General features: G+C 38.1%; 1 protein-coding gene across 1 annotated transcript in view; it reads left to right on the top strand.

The window, feature by feature from the left end:
• TENT4A (terminal nucleotidyltransferase 4A) overlaps positions 1–21,665 on the top strand; it is a 57,787-nt gene that overhangs the window by 4,088 nt on the left and 32,034 nt on the right. The window contains exons 2-7 of the mRNA XM_032182863.1: positions 9,956–10,079; positions 11,495–11,541; positions 12,419–12,539; positions 14,005–14,112; positions 14,937–15,065; positions 16,146–16,359. Of these exons, the coding sequence (XP_032038754.1) occupies positions 9,956–10,079; positions 11,495–11,541; positions 12,419–12,539; positions 14,005–14,112; positions 14,937–15,065; positions 16,146–16,359 (743 nt within the window). The remainder of the gene's footprint in view (positions 1–9,955; positions 10,080–11,494; positions 11,542–12,418; positions 12,540–14,004; positions 14,113–14,936; positions 15,066–16,145; positions 16,360–21,665) is intronic.

The following is a 21,665-nucleotide window of genomic DNA, read 5'->3' as shown; positions in this document are numbered from 1 at the left end:
AAACTTCTGTGACTTTTCAGAACAACAGGTGATTCCTTGCTAGTCTGAAGTACATCTTAAGTGGCTTTAAATTAGATCTACAGTCTTAGTCGGCTTTCTTTGTACATCAAAGTAATAGCTTCTGTTTCTATAAAGTATGTATTTAAAACATTTGAAACATGTTTTAAATATGTTTCGTATAATATAAATATATCTTAGCATTCAGAGAGCATGAGGGTGCTGAAAGTTTATTTCAGAATGTGAAATTAAGCTATTGTGAACTTCTTAAGCACTCTGCTGCTACGTTTGCACTGCCTGTGTAAACAGGAATATGGCAATTTCTCCTAAGATGCTAAGATGTAGCTAATGGCTTGTGAGTAGTATAAAGTCATAGTTGATTTAATTCTTTTTAATATGAATCTAACCAAGTGAATAAGGAATTGACATATTTAACTGTATAAGCCTGTTCTGCTTGAAACTTAATTCAAAATATTCAGATTAATTGTAGACATTGAATAAGATTAGTGCTGCAATACCTGGCATATCTACTTGGTACGCTGCAGTGCTGTGCAGAAACAGCAGGCCTGGCTTGTTGAGGGCCAGTGTGGGTACCAGAAGCCCGATGATGTGTTGAAATGGTGCTCTGAGTGTGGTGATAGCCATGCATAGCAGCTGGCAGCTTGCAAAACTGCATCCACTTCACCCCCATACCAGTTGTCTTTGTCTCGTTAGAGAGAGACGCAACTGTTCTGTTGGAGCTCGCCAGTGCAGACACCTCCACGTGTGATCCGCCTGAAGGAGGACGCAAGCTGGCAGAGGCTTATGCCTAGGAGGAGTTCTTATGCACAGAGTAAGGTTATGAAGATGCTTCCCCTGACCACTTGTTTCCCTTTTCAGCAGCTGAAGGATACTGTCTGCCAAAAGTGATGTCCTGAAATTCATGTCTGTAGCTACTGGGATGTGGTGGTCACATTGTATATCAAACTTACATTAGGTTTTTTCTTCACCTGTGCCGAAGCATTTCTGCCTTTCTTGCTTACTTTGCTTTTATGATCTATTGCTGAACTTGACCAAGAGAAATCCAGCTGGATTTTGTGCTGTGCAGATTGACTGTTGAAGATGCTTTTTCAGGGCTTAGCAGAGCTCCAATTGTGTATTTGTCAACTCTTGCCTTTTACTTTGCTGTTAGAGCTGGACGCTGCAAGTTAATGTGTAGGGATGCCATATGGACAGTCTTTCTTGCAAATTTACGTTCTCTTGTATTTTGGCTGAAATGTAAACTTTGGAAACTGAAGCTTTTGCTGTCTGCGCTGGAGCATCCAGCATTCGTAAGGGCCTTATGGGATTCCCAGACGTGGTATTCTCACTCTTCCTTATACAACTGGAGGTTGGTATGCAGCAGAGTTCAAGGGTAGCTGCTGGATGGATTGTCAAAGCGTGCAGTTCTCTTTTTGCAAACCACTAAGCAAAGTCGGTGAAACTGAAAAGCTTTCCTTTCAGGGTGGATGCCTAGCATCGTTAGACCACTGCTTTCGGTAACAGAACGAGAGGAAAATTACGGCAGCAGTAGACTTGAGGTAGAACATAGTGGAGATACAGATCACAAGTGATGCTCTACAGTGGTGTAATGTAAGGTAGGTTTGCTTAAGAGATGCTTGTGTCTGTTCAAAGGAAAGTAAGACCTGCTTGGAGCAGTTTAATCTTGGTGTCAGCCTCATGGTGATTTTCCCGGTTGCTAGGTTTTTGGCAGTAGAGGTAACTGGCACCAAGGGTATAAACAGCTGCACTAGGTGAGACCATTGGAGGTCAATGCCAAATGCTGGGAGAAGAACCTATCAACATGGGCCTGTGGTGGTATTTCCTGGAGAAAGCCCTGATTTCAGTGATATGGGGCTCTTGGGCTGACAGGGCTGCAGAGGGTGCATCATGCTTATTGTGGATTTAACTATGAATTTGTACCTGCTCAAAATGAATTGAGCTTTTGGGCTGAACAGCATCCCGTGGCATGGTGTTCCTCAGATAAGTTAAGCATTGTGTAAAGAACCATTATTTTTTGTCCTGAGTCTATCATTAGAGGTGTAATTACTGCCAGCCATGCCTGTGTTATCCAGGCAATGTGTGCCTTTTGTATCGGGCTTGATAAAACTTTTCTTTCACTCTATTTAATCGCTTCTGCTGAAGTTGTTCCTTGCCTCTAAATGTTTATCATCTCTGCATGCTTGACGGTTCTGCTCTATCTCTGGAACTTGAACAAACCAGGCTTGTATGCAATACTGTCACTGTATTCCTGCATCCAGGAGCTTTCTACCTTGTTCTGTTTTCCAGCACTGGACTTTCCTGTTCTCTTTGGCTACTGAGTATTGAACAGACTTTTGCAGAGTTCTTACTTCTAGATCTTGATTCTCAGTGTTGAGAGTCAGCGCAGAGCCCCTCGTTGTATCCTTGTAGAGACAGGCTAAGTATAAAGCACAACCAAGATGATTGTGAGAAGGCTGTATCTCAAGTTCTGCCTGATAATTATTCATTGTGCAGTCTTTTACCGTCCACCTGCAGTTCTTCAGCTAGCTTGTTCCTGATAACCTTGCTGCCTCAGGTTTTTTTGCTTTACTATTTGTCCATTTTTCAGATTGCTCAGAGGATGTTGAATAGTACAGGACTCGTTGGGGCTTCACTTGTGACCTTCCTTCAATAGAAAAACTAAGTTTCAGCAGCTTGTTTTCCATTTAGAAACGGTTCTTTCTCTACTAGAAGGTCTTCACTTCCAATTTTATGTCAGCTTACTTCCTTTGTAAGTTTTTGTAAGGATGTGGATTTATCAGATGCTGGAAAGTAGATAATAGGATTTCCTTTGTGGTTCACTGATTCGGGCAAATAATTCCCAGTGGTTTTCTTTGAGACACTGCTTCCATCTGAGAAAGCTGTGTTTACATCTGGACATAGCCATAACTGTTCATGGGTTGCACTGATTTTTGTCTTTGACTAGTTGGACTATAGTGAATGTCAAACCTAATTGTTTTAATTAAAAAAAAAAAAAAAAGATTGCTTCTTAATGTTCCTATAATACAAATGCAGAACTGAACGTTACTTTTGGTGAATACCGAATTGCCAGGAATAGATTTTGCTGTGAAGTATTTCCAACTAAGAAGTCAATTTGGGGCAAGTTCTCACTGTAAAGTAGGGATTAGGGAAACCTCTCTGATGGAGAGAGAGGAAGTTAGCTTGTCTTGCATTGTGATCATTTAACCTTCTCTGTTCTGATCAATTAATTCATTTAACAGAAGCATTTTTTTTGGCTCGTGAGCTAATTTATCCTTTCCTAAGCTTAGGTTTGTATCTTGTTATGTTTTTTCTCGTGATCCTTTTTAATATCCTTAATCTTCCAAATCCTCTTTTCCTGCTTTGCACATGACTTTGGGTTTTTGAAGACATCTTCTAATGGAATCCTACGACAAGGTAGCGGAAGATCTTTTTTCCCTAAAATCTGATTAGTGATGCATACTTCTGCTAAGCAGGTAGTATTATATCTTTGATATTCTTTTAAACTGCCTCTTTTGGTTAAAATTCTTAAATTAAGAAGCTGCTTCTTCTATGTAGCAAACTGCAGCAATACTTAAATCCAAAAAAACCTTTTGTTGCCCTTCAGAGAGACTCGATGTGTAGGGTTCGCTGTTGATGTTCAGATTGATGCTTTTTGAATTTGGCTGTGTGCTTGCTGCTCAAGATTAAATTGAGTTGCTTCTCTGAAAATTTGCAGTGGCTACTGTGATGTGATGCATGGCTGCTGCACAGGCACGGTTTCTGTCACTGATGTTTCTGTCGTTGCAAACTTTCTGACTTGTCTGGGATGTTAATCGCTTGCTATCTTTGGGCATTTGGAAAAGAATAGCATTAAGACAGGAATTTCAGTGTTTAGCGGTTCTATTTATTGGCATAGAGAGCTTGCTGATCCAGTTCCAAGGTTTAACATATGGTATCCTCCTTCATTGATGCAACAAAATAATAATGTGATGTTTTCTTGGTGGTGTGGCGAAGACGAGCAGCCTGTCAGGAGCCACGTACAGCTGTTCAGAAGCTTGCATAGCAGATCTGTTTTGTCATGTATCAGCTTGGAGATAATACTAATATATCAGTTTCTTTTCTGGATTTTAGTATAATGCAGCTTTTTTAAGGTCATTAAGAAGCTAATTGGTTGGGTTTCATTTTATTGATGGACTTTAAAAAGCAGATTAGTTTTGATTGGTTTTCTCTTCCAAAATACAAACAAATTCTAAGTCTGGAAACTTGTGGCATAAATCGATCCATTTGCAGTGGAAAGGGAATTTAGTTTTGTGAGTGCTCCTAAAATGTAAAGTTCAGTTGACCACAAGCTTGATCTGAAATTAGGACTGGATCTGACTTGGGGCAAAGAAAGGTTAGAGATAAGACCACTTGTGGAAGAGGTACAATAAATCTTAAAGACTGCCCTCTGCACTCAGTGGATGAGAACAAAAGTTCTTTTCTTCCGTTCTCCCTGAAGTTCTCTTAGGCTGAGATTTTACCACTGCTGTCCAGAGTTTGCTGCCTTCCGTACAATTACAGTGACAAAAGTAATTGCTGTCTGACGTCCTGTGTCATGTGAGACTGCTTTGCAGCAATATCATATATGAGTGCAGCGCTGTGTTTTCTGCTCTGCAAGCCTAGAATACTGCATAGGGCACAGGGTGCTGTTCCCTGAGCACTAGTTGTACACAGAAGTGCAGGTGCCTGGTGGGTGTTAAGTGGGGTAGGAGGAGAAGAACTAGGAGCTGATGGCCTCTTCTGGGTCATGGTTCTAGTTTTGCTACTTCTGTAGTTGTATTCATTTTAAATTATATTGGTAGAAGTCTGCATCTCGGAATATACTATTGCTTCAGTTGTGCACATTCATTTGTTTCATTTAGCTGTTCCTCAGTTTGTCTGTAACACTGGTGTTAGCTGTTGAATGCATTTTGTTGTTGTAGCTTTGAGATTTCACTTACATTTTCTTGATAATAAAGTTGTGCTTTGCTGTAGTAGTAGGTGAAGGTAAAATGTTTCAACAGACTTGAGAAATACACACAATGGCTGCTGGGACTTTACCATTTAAGCTTGAGATGGCCAAGTCTTCAGGCACGTTTCAGAGTTCATACTCCACTGAGAACTTAGCTTATTGTTTGTAACCTTTATTTCAACAAAGCTCTCAAAATGCTGCCTTTCCTGCTCCGTGCTGGTATTAAACACGTGTTGTAACTGAGGCGTCTATTCTTTAACAGGGATGCTTGGCTAATGTGAAAATTAGCCAAGTTATTAGAAAATACTTTTCTTAATTAGAAAAATATTCATGTAGTAATGAATATATTTTAAGAAATAATACCAGTTCCATGTAAATGATGCAGTCATGTTTCTGTCCAAGAATAAATTGGTGAGCTTAATAGCGCAGACATGATATTGAAGACAAACAGTATGCTTCCTGGAGGGAACAAACACTCTGTTGCTTTTCATTCACTTTCTAGTTTGCTGATGCAGTTTGAGAAGTCATGTCAATACACTGAAGGCAGCCCTTGAGGTAACAAACGAGCTATGTATAAAATAGTACATGCAGACACAGTAAGTAATGAGTAAAGTACATGATCTCTCTTAGAAACCTGCCTGTAAAGAAAAACATGACAAAAGATTAAGGACTTATCTCCTTGGTCTTATTTTAACCTGAAGCCCAGAAGTGTATCTCTGCCTTTCCTAAAACAGTAAAAGGGATAATTTTTTGGTAAGCGAAGGTGTTTATTGTGTTGCATAGTTCAGCCTGCAAGCAGCAGATGCTTACTGTGCTTAGCGTGATGGTTGGTTCCTCCAGGGTGTTAAAATTAGCAAGATAAATAGTGTTTAAGTGCAAGTAGCCCTTCTTCTGCATCTCTGCATTTCTAATCTCTTCCACCCTCCATTAGCAGTATAGTTACACTTCACCAACAAATATAATTTCCAATATTTTAATATAGTGAAACTGCCTTTTTAAGAAGTCAATTAAAATGCCCAGCTTTAAGAGAGCAGTATAGTAGGAGTCTTAAACCAAGAAAGTAGGTATATAATAGGATGCTCTTATAGCCTAAGTTGTTTAAGAAGCTTGTGCTATATGTTAAAGGAAGCTCTATTAAAAAAAAAATTTTTTTTGCTTGCTAGTACCTCCTGTGCTGCAAATTGAGATTGTTCTTTATGATGAAGATATCGTTGCAGTCTTGACCAAGAAAGTGACAAGTGCTTCTGAAGATCAGAGAGGCTACAAGAGCAAAATACTTAACTGGAAACTATCCATATATTGGCTGGGTGAATGTCATGTTGTAGCCTGTTTTTAGACACCAAATCATTCCTGCAGCTAATATAGAAGTTACTCTGGGATTAGTCCTGAGCAGCATACAGCATCTGGCTGTGTATATCAGAGCTACTTTTTATGTGACTAGCATTCCAGTAATCTCATCTGAGCAAAGAGGCTTAGAAATTATCAACAGTAATAATACTCAGGTTTTTTTTCTTTAATATCATTTTTGAGAAGTTTCTTTAGAAAGAAGCTAAAAGAAATGGCCAGGAGGTTAAATACTTGAAAATGCTGCATTAAGATCAAGTATTGTCTTAGGCTGACTCTGACGATAGCATTGATTCTTACCAAAGAGTTTTGATGATGTTTTCTGAGAAATAGAAACTGTTAATAAGGAAAGTAGAAAGGGGGGTGAACAAAATAAGTCTGTTGAATCAGTTCTCAAATCTTCTGTTTTGTGAAGTGCATTAAAAACTGGAAACCATATGCATCAAAACCAAGGAACTTGCTGGAGTGGCCAGGGCTTATACCAGGATTAGAGATGTGAAAGGGCACCAAGGGAAAGTCAGATCATGCTCTAAACCCTAAATGATCTAATTGCATTGCTATTTTTTTATTTTTGTTTTTGCCAGAGGGGGACTTGAAGTTCTCATCTGCACTTTCTTTGACTTTGACTTTGTTGAGGAATTGTCATGTTGAATTTCAGTAAGGAATGTTTAAATCCGGAGGACGATGACTTGTATACAGCCGCGTCTGATGGCATGTGCTCAGGAATTTGAGAGGAACTTCCCCGTTAAACCACAGCATCTAGTTTCAACTTGCAAACAGCTTTGATTATCTAACTCCCGTGGTGTTGTCCTGTGCAAACTGAAGCATTAAGTGCTTTCTTGGCAGGGCAAGAGTGGAGATGTGGAGCTGACTTGTTAAAAACTAGATCAGGGAAGGAAATGTTGAGTTGTTGATAATATGGTTAAGGATTGCCACACTTACTGCTCTGAGCAGAGGCTCACTGGGACACTGCAGTGGGAGAGTGCGTGAGTGCTTGCTTTGCCTTCTCCTTTCCTAATACTGAATGGCAACTGCAAACACAGCTTTTTGCAGGATGCCTGGATGTCAGGAGTGGTTGAACCTGGCTGGTATCCTAATGTGTATATCAGAGCTACTTTTTATGTTAACCCTTATCAACGTGGTCATTGTGATAATAAAGATCTGTAGGATATGTATATATATACATAGAGAGAGAGAGAGAAATGTTTCTGAGATTCTTTTTTGAAGGCTTTTTAAAAAGTCATAGGCTTGCTGTGCTTATGGGTTTACCAACTGCTTAGAAGTAACAAAGGGAAAGAATAAATGATTTACATTGTAATAAAGAAGGGTACTGGTGGAATTACTCAAGATGTGGCTGCACAATATATTCATAAATACCTGGAGGGAAGAAGTGAATGGGAAAAGGACAGAACACCAAGAGAAAAAGAAAGCCAGGGCTGATTGCAGACAGTTGTAATGAGAGTTCATTATTCAGTAGGTTACAAAACTGCAAATACATGTAAAATTAAATGCTAGTAAACATGGAGACAAAAATCTGAAGAAAAATAACTCAGGCTATACATGCCAAGTGGGTGGGCAATTGGTGGCAATTGTTCAGAAAACATCTCAGTGCTCCTTCAAAATGCTTTCTTTTAAAGAGTAGCTATATGCTCTGCTCCTCAAATAGCAATTAGTAGCAGTAGGAATGAACAATAAAAAATAAATAGCAGGTGTGTCATGGGCTAAGTGGTGTAATTACATATTGACTGTGTGCTTTTTCTGGTCACCTGCCAAAAGTGTGGTGCAACTGAAAACAAGCTGAAGAAAGTCAGCACTGATCAAACTTTGGACCTGCTCCTGTGTCAGGGGAGAGAAGCAGATGAGGGTGGTTAGCTCGAGGGGGGAAGGAAACTGGTGGATAGAGACCGGTGAGCGTCAATGCAGAGTCTGCAAAACATTGTTTGGAGATGAGCTGCCAGTAATTATTATTATTATTATTTTTTCCTAGAAAAAGAGCATCAAGTAGACTCATTCACAGGCAGGAGTTTAAAATAAAACACTTCCTTACTCTGATGCATATTTAAGTTGTCATAGAATGTCATGAATGACAAAAGCATAAATGAAGTAAAAAGACATGGAAAAATTAGTGGAAGAAAAGTCTTTTGAACTAATACACATCATGTTTGGTATCCGCCCCAAAAGTATGTCAGAATTACTGTAGACTTGGAAGAATTGCTGCAAGAGAGTTGGATAACTGCTTTGTCTTCTCTTGCTTTCACCCTGTATCTGCCTAATGCTGGTTTTTACAGACAGGACAATGGGAAGTCTTTAGTTAGGTTTCATTGCTTCATTTCCTTTTTTTTTTTTTTTTTTTTTTTTAACCTTTCTAGAAACAAACTAAGAATAATATAGGAGCATGTTGGTTTGTACCTCCTGTCTTGCTCTGAAGTCAATTACCTCAATCCACAAATTGAAAAGTTTGGTCTGCCTGCTGTGTAACTACACAGCAGTTATGTGTTCAACTGTGGATCAGCAGCTTAAGATAATTGGAAAGGCACATGGTAATTCTAAATATATACTCTCTAAAAGTAGTGTCTTTATGTTTTGCTGCTGAAATCTTTGTGTATAGAAAGGAATCCAGACACTTAAGAAGTGGGCAGTGCCTTCTGAATATGATCTGTCGAAGGATATCTGATAGGGAAGGAATTCTCTGGTAAAATGTTTTGCAAAACAGTCTCAGGAAAATATAAAAGTAGTTTAGAGTTCTGTTAGACTTACAAAATTTTCATTTTGGAAGGCTAAGTGTATTGACTATATATCAACATCAAAAAGATCTTTGCTAAAATACCACAGCAGCAGTTATTGTCCTGTTTCAAGAAACTGTATTTTTTGTCTGGCGTGGCTTGGTGGTTTTCCATTGTAAACAAGCATTTATGTTCATCTGAAAACTTAAATTCATCTTCATTCACATTGTCAGTGAGTACCCTGTAATATCAGGAAGATGGGAAACGAAAGCACTTAACAGGTATAGAAAGATGCTGTGTGAGAACTCCTCACCCAATGGTGGTATTAACGTATTTTACACTGGAGAAAATGTTACAGTCCTTACTTTGAGTAGTTCAGTTGAAAGGTCATCTCCTGTATGAACAGATGGCTTGTAAAGGACTTGAATTGTTAAGGAAATACCCATTTGTGCAAGTGTATGTTTTTGTATCAAGGAATAATCAAATGGCCCTTTTAATAGCCCTCTGCAAAAACTCAATGCCAGTGGCCTGTAACTTCACTGTTGAGCACATAGGAAGGTTAGCAAACGTCTACCAGCGTTTGTGTCCTGTTATTTGACATCTTTAGCAGTTAGGTAATGTGGTGGGAGTTGATGTGTAGACATTGCTGAGATTACTGTGAGGTGCTGCCATGGAAATAAAGTATGAGTACGTCTTGAGGCCCTTGCCTCTCTGCTGATCCTAGACCCCAAACTGTCTGGCTTTGCCACCCAAAATCTAACTTCTGTGGTGCTCACCTCTCTGAAAGCACTGCTGGTTTTGGTTAAGTGATATTAAACAAAACCTATGGCCTTATTCAGGGTGTGTGAAATTATTGTAATAGTTAAATCATCATCATAATTGATGTTACTTTCTCTTTTAGACTACACGAAGAAATAATTGACTTCTATGACTTCATGTCCCCTCGTCCAGAAGAAGCAGCTATGAGAAGAGAAGTGGTGAAAAGAATAGAAACGGTCATCAAAGATCTCTGGCCTACAGCTGATGTGAGTGTAACTCAAGTACTGTTTTGCTTCTCCAGTAGATTGTAGAGCTCAATTCATGAAGCTATCTTTTGTTTTTGAGAAGTGAACAGATAAGTTTTAAGGTGATTGACTTGAATAAATATCACAACTTTTCAGAATTTTATTTTAAAAAGTGGAGGAAACTTAAAACCTAGATAGATATGAGGCTAGCGAAGGCTACTGATAGCTCTTACTTAAGAAATGAAAAAAATATAATTGAATATCAAAATGAGCCTGACTATGTATCCACTTCTACAGTGGATCCTGACCGCGTGGATATTTGTAAATACAAATACTTCATAAAAGAACATTTTCAAAACCAAACTTCATTTTTTTTGCATACTTTGCAAATTTGACATTTTTTGAATTACCTTAGTTCAGCTTTAGTGGGAAGATTGGGCTTTACTTTTTGAAGTATCTTCTAACCAAAATTGTTTTGTTTTCAAACTGTTTATTATCCAAAGAGCAAACTTCCTCCAAACAAAAAAACATCCAAAAAGAACTTAATGCAAACTGTATCTCTGTTACTCTGCTCGTATCTCCTTACCCTTCTAATTACAGATAGCAGGGTTGTTATTAACAAGCATAAAAAAGTTTCAGACCGTTGTGATTTCATAGCCTTTAATAACCAGAACTGAAGGTTATGGGCACAGTGTTGAGCTAAATACACTGTAAAGCCCATCTTCATCTTCACCTCCAATTTTTCTTAGCAATAAGATTTTTCTCGACCATGGGAACGGTAATAGTTACTGAAATGGCCCAGCTTTTTTATGGGTTGCTTCAAAGAAGTAAACTTGCAAATTGTGCTGTAAATGAGAGAGAAGAAAATCTCAGTTTTCTAGGGTGGACGTATAGTGAAAGTATCTGATCTGGACTGTGAATGTCTCTTCAGCATAATCTCTTGGTGCATGCCTCTCTCCCCTGAACATCTAGTACAATTTCAGTCATCCCTACAGTAAAATCTGGAGTACTTTTGTGTCTTATGAATTTAATATTTAGTTGTGCTTGTTAAACATAAGAATTGGAAAAAGAAATCCTTTAAACAAACAAAAAATGAGTAAAGTAGCCCTGTGAGGAAAGAGGGCAGAGGAAGGAAATCTATAGCAGTTTATACTTCCGTAGAATGAAATAAATAGGTACAAGGACTTTTCAAAAGTTTATGCTGTCTGGCTTTCAGGCTTGGTAGTCATTTCATGTTGTAAAAATACAATTTCCCATAAAGTTGAACCTTTAAGAGAAGGTATATTTGTACAAGCTTAACAGTATACAGCAAAGTCTGTATACTGACACGTAAGCCCAGTAACTTCTTTTATTGGGCTGTATCTTTAACAGGTCCAGAAAAATCTTGACAAATCTCAAAAGTGAGCATTCATAAGTGATTTCATTTTTTTTTTCAGGTCCAGATATTTGGCAGCTTTAGTACAGGGCTTTATCTTCCAACTAGGTAAGTAATGATTTACTTTTAGATAAAGCTTGTCTTTCAGTTTAATGGTAAAACTCAAAGGGGAGTTTAGACTGTAACTTGTAAACCTGTCAAACTTCCAGCAAAATTCTTATTTTGTGTCCTGTGTGACCAAGGGAAGAGCTATTTGACTTAGATTTGATTAATATTTGGTATATCAGTGCCAGCACTAGGTACTTATCAGTGCTTTGGTGAAGCACTGTTTCTTCCTCTGGGCTGTGTTTTCAAGATAGCAAGTACTAAACTTGCCAGTTTTACTCTATGTAAAATATGTGTTTTGTTACATCTGTGTGTCACAGTTACTGTGCAAAATTGGTGGGGTCATCACAGCAGGGTTTTCCCAACTCTTGTTGTGTCTTAATTCAGTGTTTTATGTCACTTAAAGTTTGATAGATACTCTGGTTACAAAGTCTTCAGGGGAAAATCTGTGTAGCTGTGTCTTAAAGACTATCATCTTTACCTTTTCAATAAGCACTGGGAATTTCTGTGGAAAAACAATTACTGATTTAAAAAACGAAACAAACTTATTTGTAATATTAACAAACCTACCAACGTGGATAGGTGAGGGACAGGACTGGGCTGTGGCAGTCAGAATGGGGGAGCAAGGAAGAAAAAAGTGAGGAGTCATCTAAAGAACTCATCAGAGGACTGGAAGTAAGGAACTAGAATACTGAATTTGGGTCCTAAAGCAGCCTAGCCTGTCTCTAACATTGATAAAGCAAGCTTCTTTGAAACCTGGATTGCTAAAAGTTGAAAGATGTTTACCTGAGAGGGCTTGTGACATGTAGAATGGCAATTTTCTTTATGGACTACCTCGTCTAAGACTCAGTGGATTTCATGCTGTGTTCTTTTTGTCTAGTGATATTGATTTAGTTGTTTTTGGGAAATGGGAACGCCCTCCTTTACAGCTGCTGGAGCAAGCACTAAGAAAACACAACGTGGCTGAGCCATATTCCATTAAAGTACTTGATAAAGCTACGGTAAGTAACAATCATTGGAATACTGAACAGAAAAAATTTTAGACTACTTAATATGATACGACATGATAAATGAATATTATTAAAATTAATTCATGAAGCAATTGATGTCTTAAGCACAATGATGTTATCTTGTTTTGCTCTGTCTGGGCAAGATTTTAGTAGAACGTGCATGTTTTTAGCAATAGCATAGAGAAGTTTTGACACAGAGAACCTTAATTGTACACTGTATTTGTTGGAAGGCCATTTTTATGCACATTGTCAATACAGAATGATTTCATATTGTCAAGGAGAGCCGGTATTTGCAAAATATAAGACAGTTTAACTATATCATGTTTTTCCACTGAATTTCAAGCGGACTTGTGTTTAGCCAGGGACTGGTAGCTGGAGTTGTTGCGTTGCTTGATATGTAGTATTTCTTGCATCTGTCTTGTGAGCACAGTGGATCAAACATTGAATGTGCTGAAAACTTCACGTAAGAATTTTGCTTTACCAAACCAGGGTTGTTTTCTCCAGGAGACTAAGCAGAATATTGCAGACTTCTCTTAGTAGGCTGTTACCTTCTGTGTTTTCTGAAAATAGTGACTTTTAGGACCAGAAGATTCCTACAGCTTCTGCTGGAATAGCAATACATAGCAGGAGTTCTGGTAATCTCTGGTTTACGTGAGTGGGATTTTCAGTATTAGTACCAGGTAGCAAAGGAGAAAGGCAATATGTATACTAATTTTACCAGCCTCTTCTTTTATTCCCTTTGCTGTTAGTAGAAAATGATGCTGTAATTCTGCTTTTTTTTTTTTTTTTTTTTTGCTTTCCATTTCAGATGAAAAATACATGCAAGAAGCTCAATTCAGAATAAATGTATGAGCTGAAGTTTAGGTTATGATTGTGAGATAACATGCTTGTAATATCATTTTTTTGGATAATGTGTTCAAGGTGGTGGTGTGAGACTGAACTGCATATTCTGTAGTTCTGTAATGATTTATTACTGCCAGGAGAGGAAGTACTGCTATTCCTGCTTTGCTTTTATCCATTCTGGCTTTCATTTGACTCTGCAGTGAACCAGTTCAGCTTGATAAAGCCAACAGGCAGCTCTTTATTTTTTTCTGCTAGGCTAAGTCTTCTGTTGGTTTAGCAAGCTGAATGGTGCACTGCTGGGTCAGATGAATGCCGTTCTTACAACACTGATATTGCAGCTATGGAGGCAGATAGCTAACAGCTATGGGAATGTACATGAGTGGTCGTAAATTAATGTGATCGTACACGCCAATATTTTAATCACCTCACTAAAAATCTAAAAATTGTTCACTTGTCAGCCAAGTTAGGATTGTTACCCTTTCTCAAAAACACCTTTTCTTGTCTCCCTAGTCATTCATTTGGACTGATAGTATGCATGTGTGTGAAATAGCTGGAGAGGAGCACTGGTGTTGTGTTTTTGGGGTCTCAGAAAACCTTGTTTTAACCTTTTCAGGTACCAATAATAAAACTTACTGACCAGGAGACAGAAGTGAAAGTAGACATCAGTTTTAATGTAGAAACTGGTGTGAAGGCAGCTCGATTTATCAAGGAATACATGAAGGTATCAACAATACAATGAATGTTATACTACTTACCAAGGATACGCTAGATGCTTAGCTAACCTTTTTTGGTATGGCTTAAGACTTTTGAAAACTTACTGTTGAAGACTATTTTCATTAATACTAATTAAACATGAATGTTTTAATTTATTTTCTGCTGGTATCTGTTCAGTGTTGCCTTACTTGGTAGAAAGATGTTAAGATTTTTTTAAAAGCTTGAGCTTTGTGAACTAGAAACTGTAAACACTGAAGCTGAATGTGGTTACGTAGTTTGCTAATAGTGGAATGCTAGGTGTTTGTTCATAAACGTGTGTATTGAAAGGATTTGCGCAATTGTATTTCCATCTGGAGATGGGTACTAAACTGTGCTTCTAAAGCAAGGTTGTCCAAGTTTTACTTACACTGAATTTTAATAGTGCTTGCTTGTGGAAGTTGCCTTATTAAGCAATGTCTAAGAACAATTCTGCACCTAAGTACTTTAAACCAAGTTTACTTTTATGCTCTGCAGTAAAAGCAGTGTTTAGATGAAATGCACTGACTGAATGACACTTGCTTTCAATGAAGATGTAAAAGTCTTCCTGTTGGGGAGGAGATGAGGGAATTAAATTTGTGTAGGTTACTTGATCAAGTATGAGTTTCACCATTTGTCTCAGTTTCTAGAATAAAAAAAGCCTGTTTTTTTTTTTTTTTTTTCTTCCTGAGGAAATGTTGTTCAGTAGCGTGCTATAAAACATTTTTGTATTAGATTAATCTTATGTTGAGATTGTTTAGTATTTTGGTTTGGAATTTTGACGTTATCTCTGATAAGAATTATTTTGCTTTGCAGAAATACTCGTTGCTGCCTTATTTGATTTTAGTATTAAAACAGTTCCTACTTCAGAGGGACTTGAATGAAGTTTTTACTGGTGGAATTAGCTCTTACAGCCTAATTTTAATGGCAATTAGTTTCCTGCAGGTAAGTCGGTTTCTTATTTGCTTATGTTCTTTAAAATATTTCTGTTTCTGTCACTAGGCCCTGTTATGGAAAATGCTGTTTCTTTACAATCCCATAGCAATGCACGGCCTTATTTTGCTATGATTCTAGGTGTATCATTGACAGCTCTTACAGACTACCTCTCAAACGTAAGATCTGTTCACTGTGTGAATTAAGACAGCAGCAGGAGACTTGTTAACAGCATAGAGGTGGTGCATTACTTTCTATAACAGGTCATGTCATGAGGGTTACGGTGCTTTCCCATGTCTATTCCAGTCCTAACCCTGAATGATTTTACTGATGCTAAATCTGGTAGGACACAGTTTCTGTTACTTCCTTAGGCTACTGCTACTGAGTGTGGATAGTAGCTGATTATGATGCTTGTTAAAATTAAGAAATTAAATGGTCGTTTTCTAATTATGTTCATTAGTTAAGCTTTAACATGCTTAAAATGAGCAAGTATTTGAGGTAATTACTCATGAGATCATTAATGAGCTGTTACTACTTCCAATAAATTTTTGTTACAGTAAGCTTTGTGGGAGTATGAAGTACAATGTTAATGTCTCAACACCTCTGATAATGGAAAAACCTGTGTATCACTGCTGCTAGTGATTAAATGAAATATGACTACAGATTATATATAACATATAATATGAAGACTGAGAAAAGAACCCCGGTTCAGTTGGGGTAGATGTTTCTTATGCTTCTGAAAGCATTAAGCCTGGTGGATTTTTCTTTTTAAAAAAAAAAAAAAAAACAAAAAAACAGCTATTACTCTGTTACTAAGCCTTAATGTGGCATGTAGTGCTTTATTGCTTTTGGCTTAGAAACAAGAATTCACTAATCCATAAAAAGTTGGAGGAGGTAAGAAAGAATTTTTTGGCCTCTATATGCTGCTGAAGTGCTGCCCCCTTTTGGTTACATGGAAGTAGTGTAAGTACGTGACTTAATTCAGACTGGGGTAAAGAGATTATACTTGGATGTTTAAATGAGAGCTTTTTGTTGTACTGCTATGGTCTGACAAGCATCTATTTTTAATAATTAGTAACTGTTCTGTCATAGCTGCATCCAAGAATTGATGCCAGAAGAGCTGATGAAAACCTTGGAATGCTTCTGATAGAATTCTTTGAACTCTACGGAAGGAATTTTAACTACTTGAAAACTGGTATTAGAATAAAAAATGGAGGTGCCTATATTGCCAAAGAAGAAATCATGAAAGTCATGACTAATGGATACAGACCATCCATGCTATGTATTGAAGATCCTCTCCTGCCTGGTAAGACTGCAATTCTTGCTCTGTTCTGGAGCTCTGGCTCAACTCGTACTCTCAAACTTATTTTAGAGTTCCTAAAGTCTGTTAAATGTGTTAAATCTGCTTGGAGAAAAGACTTCCTGCTGGTGAGGTACAGCTGTGGAGGTGAGCCAAGGGATAAGGAACTGAATTTTGTAAAGATTGCTAGCCTGAGTAAGCTGGATTGCACACAAACAGTGCAGATAAATAATGCATAGGAGATTCAGAAATGTGTTGAGCTTATAATAAGGTTCTCTAACAGTGCTGAGGGGTAATGAAGGAAAGAGGTCCAGGAAATCCTGGAAGGGGAGTTGTTGGAAGGAACAATTCCCCATTCTTTGCTACAAAAGAATGAGAAAGGAAGGTGTAGCTTTTCCTGCTGCAGTCTATGGTGCTATGCTACAGATATATTGTACCACATGGAAATGAAATGCAGTAGATGAAGTACCTACCCTGCAGGGCAGTACACTGGAGACCACACAGAAACACGGGCACATGGCCATAAATGCATAGCAAGGGAATGGCTGGAGTATTATGTTGGTGTGGAGAGTCTGGTTTGCAAAACTGGCTTTTGCATTGCACAGGGACCTTCAGAGAATGTCAGGTTTGGTTGCATGTACATTTGAAAGTAATTTAAAATACTTTTTTCCTGAAGTCTTGCTTTTGGTTCAGGAATGTTCAGAGTAATAAAGATTAATTTTGGTTAAGTTCCTGTAAATTGCCAACTAGTAGTGCTCAGTTTGCATTCTTATGAGACTGGCCTAAGTGGCTGGAATTCCAGAACAGCTTTTTAACAAAATCAAGTTCTGGTTAATTTGGACTTCAGCTTTAGTATTTTTGGGATGTAATTGGCACTCAAGCTCCAGACTGTCATGTTTTGTGGGTAGACTGCTTATGTATAGCACTTTTAAAGCAAATACCATGGATCAGGAGCTGAAGTTTGGCTCCTTCCTAAATACTCATGTACTGAATGTTCATGCTTCTCTAGAACAGGCTGTGTGCTAAGATACTCGTTTTTCTAGCTACATCTGATGGGTATGTAGCTTTGATTTGTGTCCATCATGACTCTTGCACTTGGCCAGGCATAAGTGATATTTGGAGAATATCTGTATCACGCTGAGTTGTCATGCAGTAGCTGTGCACTTGCCTGAAAATCAGTTTTGGTGGCAGCATGACTACGTTGCTTTAGAACCAAAACCCTTACCTGGACTTCCAGTTCTGTTCTGTCTTACTGGCTGAAGACTAAAGGAAGAGAACTGTGATTTGTAAGGAAGATCCATAGTTGTATGCTCTCAAAGAGCTGGTAAGAACTATGTTTTAAATGAGATTCTGTAGGCTGAGATAATGTTGCTTTTCCAGGAGACAGTGTTTTGGCAAGGTAAATTGAAGTGGATGACTTGAAATAAATGTTCCCTTTGGGACACAGTGGTCAGATATTTTTTGGTAGCTACCATAGAGCTGCAGAACTTGCCTGATGGAATTAGGAGGAAAGCTTTACAGAACGTGTAGGGTAGCACTTCGAATCGGATCTCATGAATACAGCCCCTTTTGATCTAGGTGTATTTACTTATTCTTAGAGTGTCTCAAAGTACCTATTGAGTGTAAGGTAATGTAGATAACATGTAGACTTTATTTTAGTCTTGTTACTGCTTGTTTCAGTACAAAATACTTTCCCAAGGGTTCAGGTCCTTGCCCAGCTGACAGGTCATCACCTCTGCTTGGTTAGTTTGTGCTCAGATCTGCTCAGTGGCTAACTCTGTGATGTTTGCTGTTGCCACTGAAAAGGACAAAGGAACAAATATCTTGAGAAAGGGAGGACATAGCTGTTCCTTGATCTAGGTTAACATAAGCTGCTGTGGAGTTTTCCCCAAAATCTGTTTATACACTTCATCCACTAGTTCTTAATCTTTTTGGGGAGTCCTTTTGCAGCTTGATTGTAGCTTTCTGTAAAGTTCTGGTTAAGCTTTGCAAGAAGACCTTGCAAGGTGACTTCTTAATCCAGAAGTCAGACAAAATACAGGGATGCAAAAAAACCCTTTCAATTTATTTAGATTATCTAAGCAGTTTAAAAGGCCCTCTTATGGGTGTAGGCATGAGTTGTGCAGTAGGGTGGTGAAAGGTAGCATAGCTGTAGGGAGCGACGGGATAAAGTTCAGTGAGATCAATTCATTTAAGTCTGCGGAATTGTTTTTCGTTTAGCGTAAACTGATGTCTGGCTAACAGATAAAAGATGTCATAGTTTGGTTCTTCCTGCTTAGGAAATCCTGTTCTAAATCTAGAAGGAACAGACATCAGTTTTGGTTGTAGTGGGTTTAACTCAGAAAAGATTCTCCTGGGTGCTACAGAGTTTTCTTGGAGAGCCTCAAGACTTTATTGGGCACTAGAGGATTATAATTTCTTTGATTTGAGATCAAAGAGACACCAAGAAAGACATTGAGAGTCAACACTTGAAGTGGGAAGTCTGTTGAAACTTGGATTTGAGATGCCAGAATTATCTATCCTGTGATGCAATTTAGTGATAGTTTCTATCTGATCTTCTTAAATACCTCAAGGCTCTTCATCTCGAGTTAGGAGTGTCCTAGGGCAGGGCAATGAGATGAAAATATCTCCCTCTTCTCCAAGGAAAGGAGTTTGTGTAAACATCTTTTAACTGCTACTGTTATAGTTTCTGGAAACAGTCATCCTTTGTGTAAAAAGTAAAAGCATCCTTTTAGGAGAATTGCAGAGTCAGGCACTCAGGAAGTCTGCTCATGGGAACATGTTGGAGCAGAGTAGGTGCTATCATCCTAGAAGAGGTTCGTATGTATGGAATTGATCCACCCATATCCTGTCCTGGAATATAGGACTCTGGTTGTAGCTCAAATCTTTCATCTGTGGTTTTAAAACAATATTTGAATTTATTCAGCAAGTTATTAGAGAAGCTTATTAGTTTGTGATTTTATCTGAAGGGAACGTCAAGGTTCTTCAGTCCCATTTTTGATGCTCACGACAGAAGTGATTTTGATCTTGGTTCAGATTGGCAGCAACAAGTGTAGCTGTCATTGTCTAACTATGAGCTTCCTCTGCTGTTCTCTTCAAGAGAAGGGTGGTGAATTTACTAGTGCTTATAGTAAAGTTCTAAACGTTAATTTTTATATGGTTTTCTTGAAGGGACTGTTTACAGGACCAATTGTGCTTCATGTTGCTTGCTTCTGCATTTTGATAGGCCACAAAGGCAGGAAGTAACTGGCTTTGGGATAGCAACAACAGTTGGGATTCTTTTCTAGCCTTAGCGATTGCCCAAAGACATTCATCACAGCTTTTCAATATCTGTTATTTGTCATTAGAACCTGTGAATATATGCGTGTGTGTGTAAAGTGCATACATTTATAAAAAAAAAAAAAAAAAAAAAATGCAAATACCTTGAGGTTAGCAGCTGAAACAACCTCTTCATGAATGTTGCAAAAAGGTGTATAGTAGGTAAGAGCTTAACACAAAAAAATTTGCTTCAGTCCTAGCTCATGGTCTTACCTTTGACTTTCCAGACTATGTCCTTAAAACTGTTTCAGGTAATGGAAGGCTACTTGATAGTGGTAATACTGATAGCTACTGATGGAAGTCTCAGACCTGCTCCTTCAGGGATGAAGCTGTGCTTTACACAAAAGAATAAGGATTGAGTTATATGTGGAATTATACACCATTGATATCCACTGATGTTTATATCAGAGTTGAAGGCTGGCTTTTTAAGAGTGAAAGCATTTGAGTATGTGCTTTAATTGTTCGGTCTAGATTGTGTTGAAAGGCTGCCTAGGTATGTAAAGGTGATGTGTTAATGAGAACAATCTCACAGAGAAAACCTATTCCCTAAAGAATCTTCTTCTTTTATTTTATTTTTTAGAATTCAGAACTGCTAAATGCATGATCTTCCGGCTTCTCTAATATGTTGCTCTCTGGATTGAGTAGGGTCACCTGCTATGCAGGCTTGACCGCTACTGTTCATAGTAGCGTGCGTAGCTTTGGCTTCCATATCTGCTTTTCAGCTGCAGTGCAAGTCAGAAGTCCTACGGACTATAACTGAATAAAACTTCTTATTCAGACTTCTTAATGAACTAATTACAGGTGGAGAATGAGGCAATCCAAGAACCTGTGCATGCTTTGGCATGAGCTATCCTGCCTTTACTCCCATCTGCTTCAATCAAGATTCATACACAGCTTGGTGGTTTAAACTAAACTGCCTGAGTTTGCTGTAAGTGGATGAGGAATGGTTTCTGATTTGCTGGCAAAAGAGAAGAAGTGATAATTGTCAAAAGGAGTAACCAATAATAAGTAGCAGTAGTGTCTTCATTTTAGTGTAGCTCCTTTAATGATGCACATCAAATGTAGTTGCCTTAGCACTATGTTAGACTACACTAATGCAATTTAACAGTACATTCTCAATTCCTGTTATGTAAATTGAGGGGTAGGTGCAATTGCGTGTGTTTAGCCACTTGTAAATATTGTTTCTGTTTATTGCTTTTCAACTTAGTTCTATTTTGTATGTACCTTTTGTGTGTGGAAGTGGAAGGTGGTATTGTTGCAGGACAGTTCTTTCCCTGGAAATCTTGTACTGAATTCATATGTTTTTCTAGTTGTATTAATACGTTCGTATTTTGGTTTCTTGACCACTGAACTTCCCTTGTCTCTGTTTAGCTGTCTTTAGACAAAGTACTTTGGGAAAGTCTCTGATGCCTACTTTGCAGTGAAACACTGAACTACAGTGTAGTTCTTCAGAGATCCACTTTCCAAGGCCTACATTGGCTTCTGCTTGTCCAGTTGTAAATATGCCATTTAAAGAGGCATCTGTAACTTTGAGTCTAGCAGCTGCTGGATACTGTGACAGTACATTCAGAGTGAGATACTCAGTTACTTCAGTAAACATGAAGTCTTTTCTTGATCAACTTCTACTTAACAATATATGTTATTGAAGAAACTCTGTCTTCCCCAAATGCTTTTATATTCCACATCTATTTTCATTGATTACCCTTTCCTATTTAAGTGGTGTCATTGTTGGAGAATCTTGAAGGGCTAATATGTGTTGTCAAGTAGTAAAGCCAAGGCTGCTTTTCACCCTGGGTGGCAGATGTTGGCATATTTATCTATAATGGATTGCTGGACAAAATATTTCAGTGAGCGAAGGGTTCCTCTAATGTCAAATTCAGTCTCCAAAGGATAGACTCAATCCTTTACCTATCAATTTTAAAAGAGGATTTTTCATTATAACTTGTTTGTGGGCCCTGATTTGATTTGCAAGCTTAAAATAACTACTTTTAGCG

The sequence above is a fragment of the Aythya fuligula genome, chromosome 2, assembly GCF_009819795.1.
Source record: "Aythya fuligula isolate bAytFul2 chromosome 2, bAytFul2.pri, whole genome shotgun sequence".
Classification (NCBI taxonomy): Eukaryota; Metazoa; Chordata; class Aves; order Anseriformes; family Anatidae; genus Aythya; species Aythya fuligula.
The sequence above is the reverse complement of the archived record's forward strand: the minus strand, read 5'-3'. Positions and strand labels throughout refer to the sequence as shown.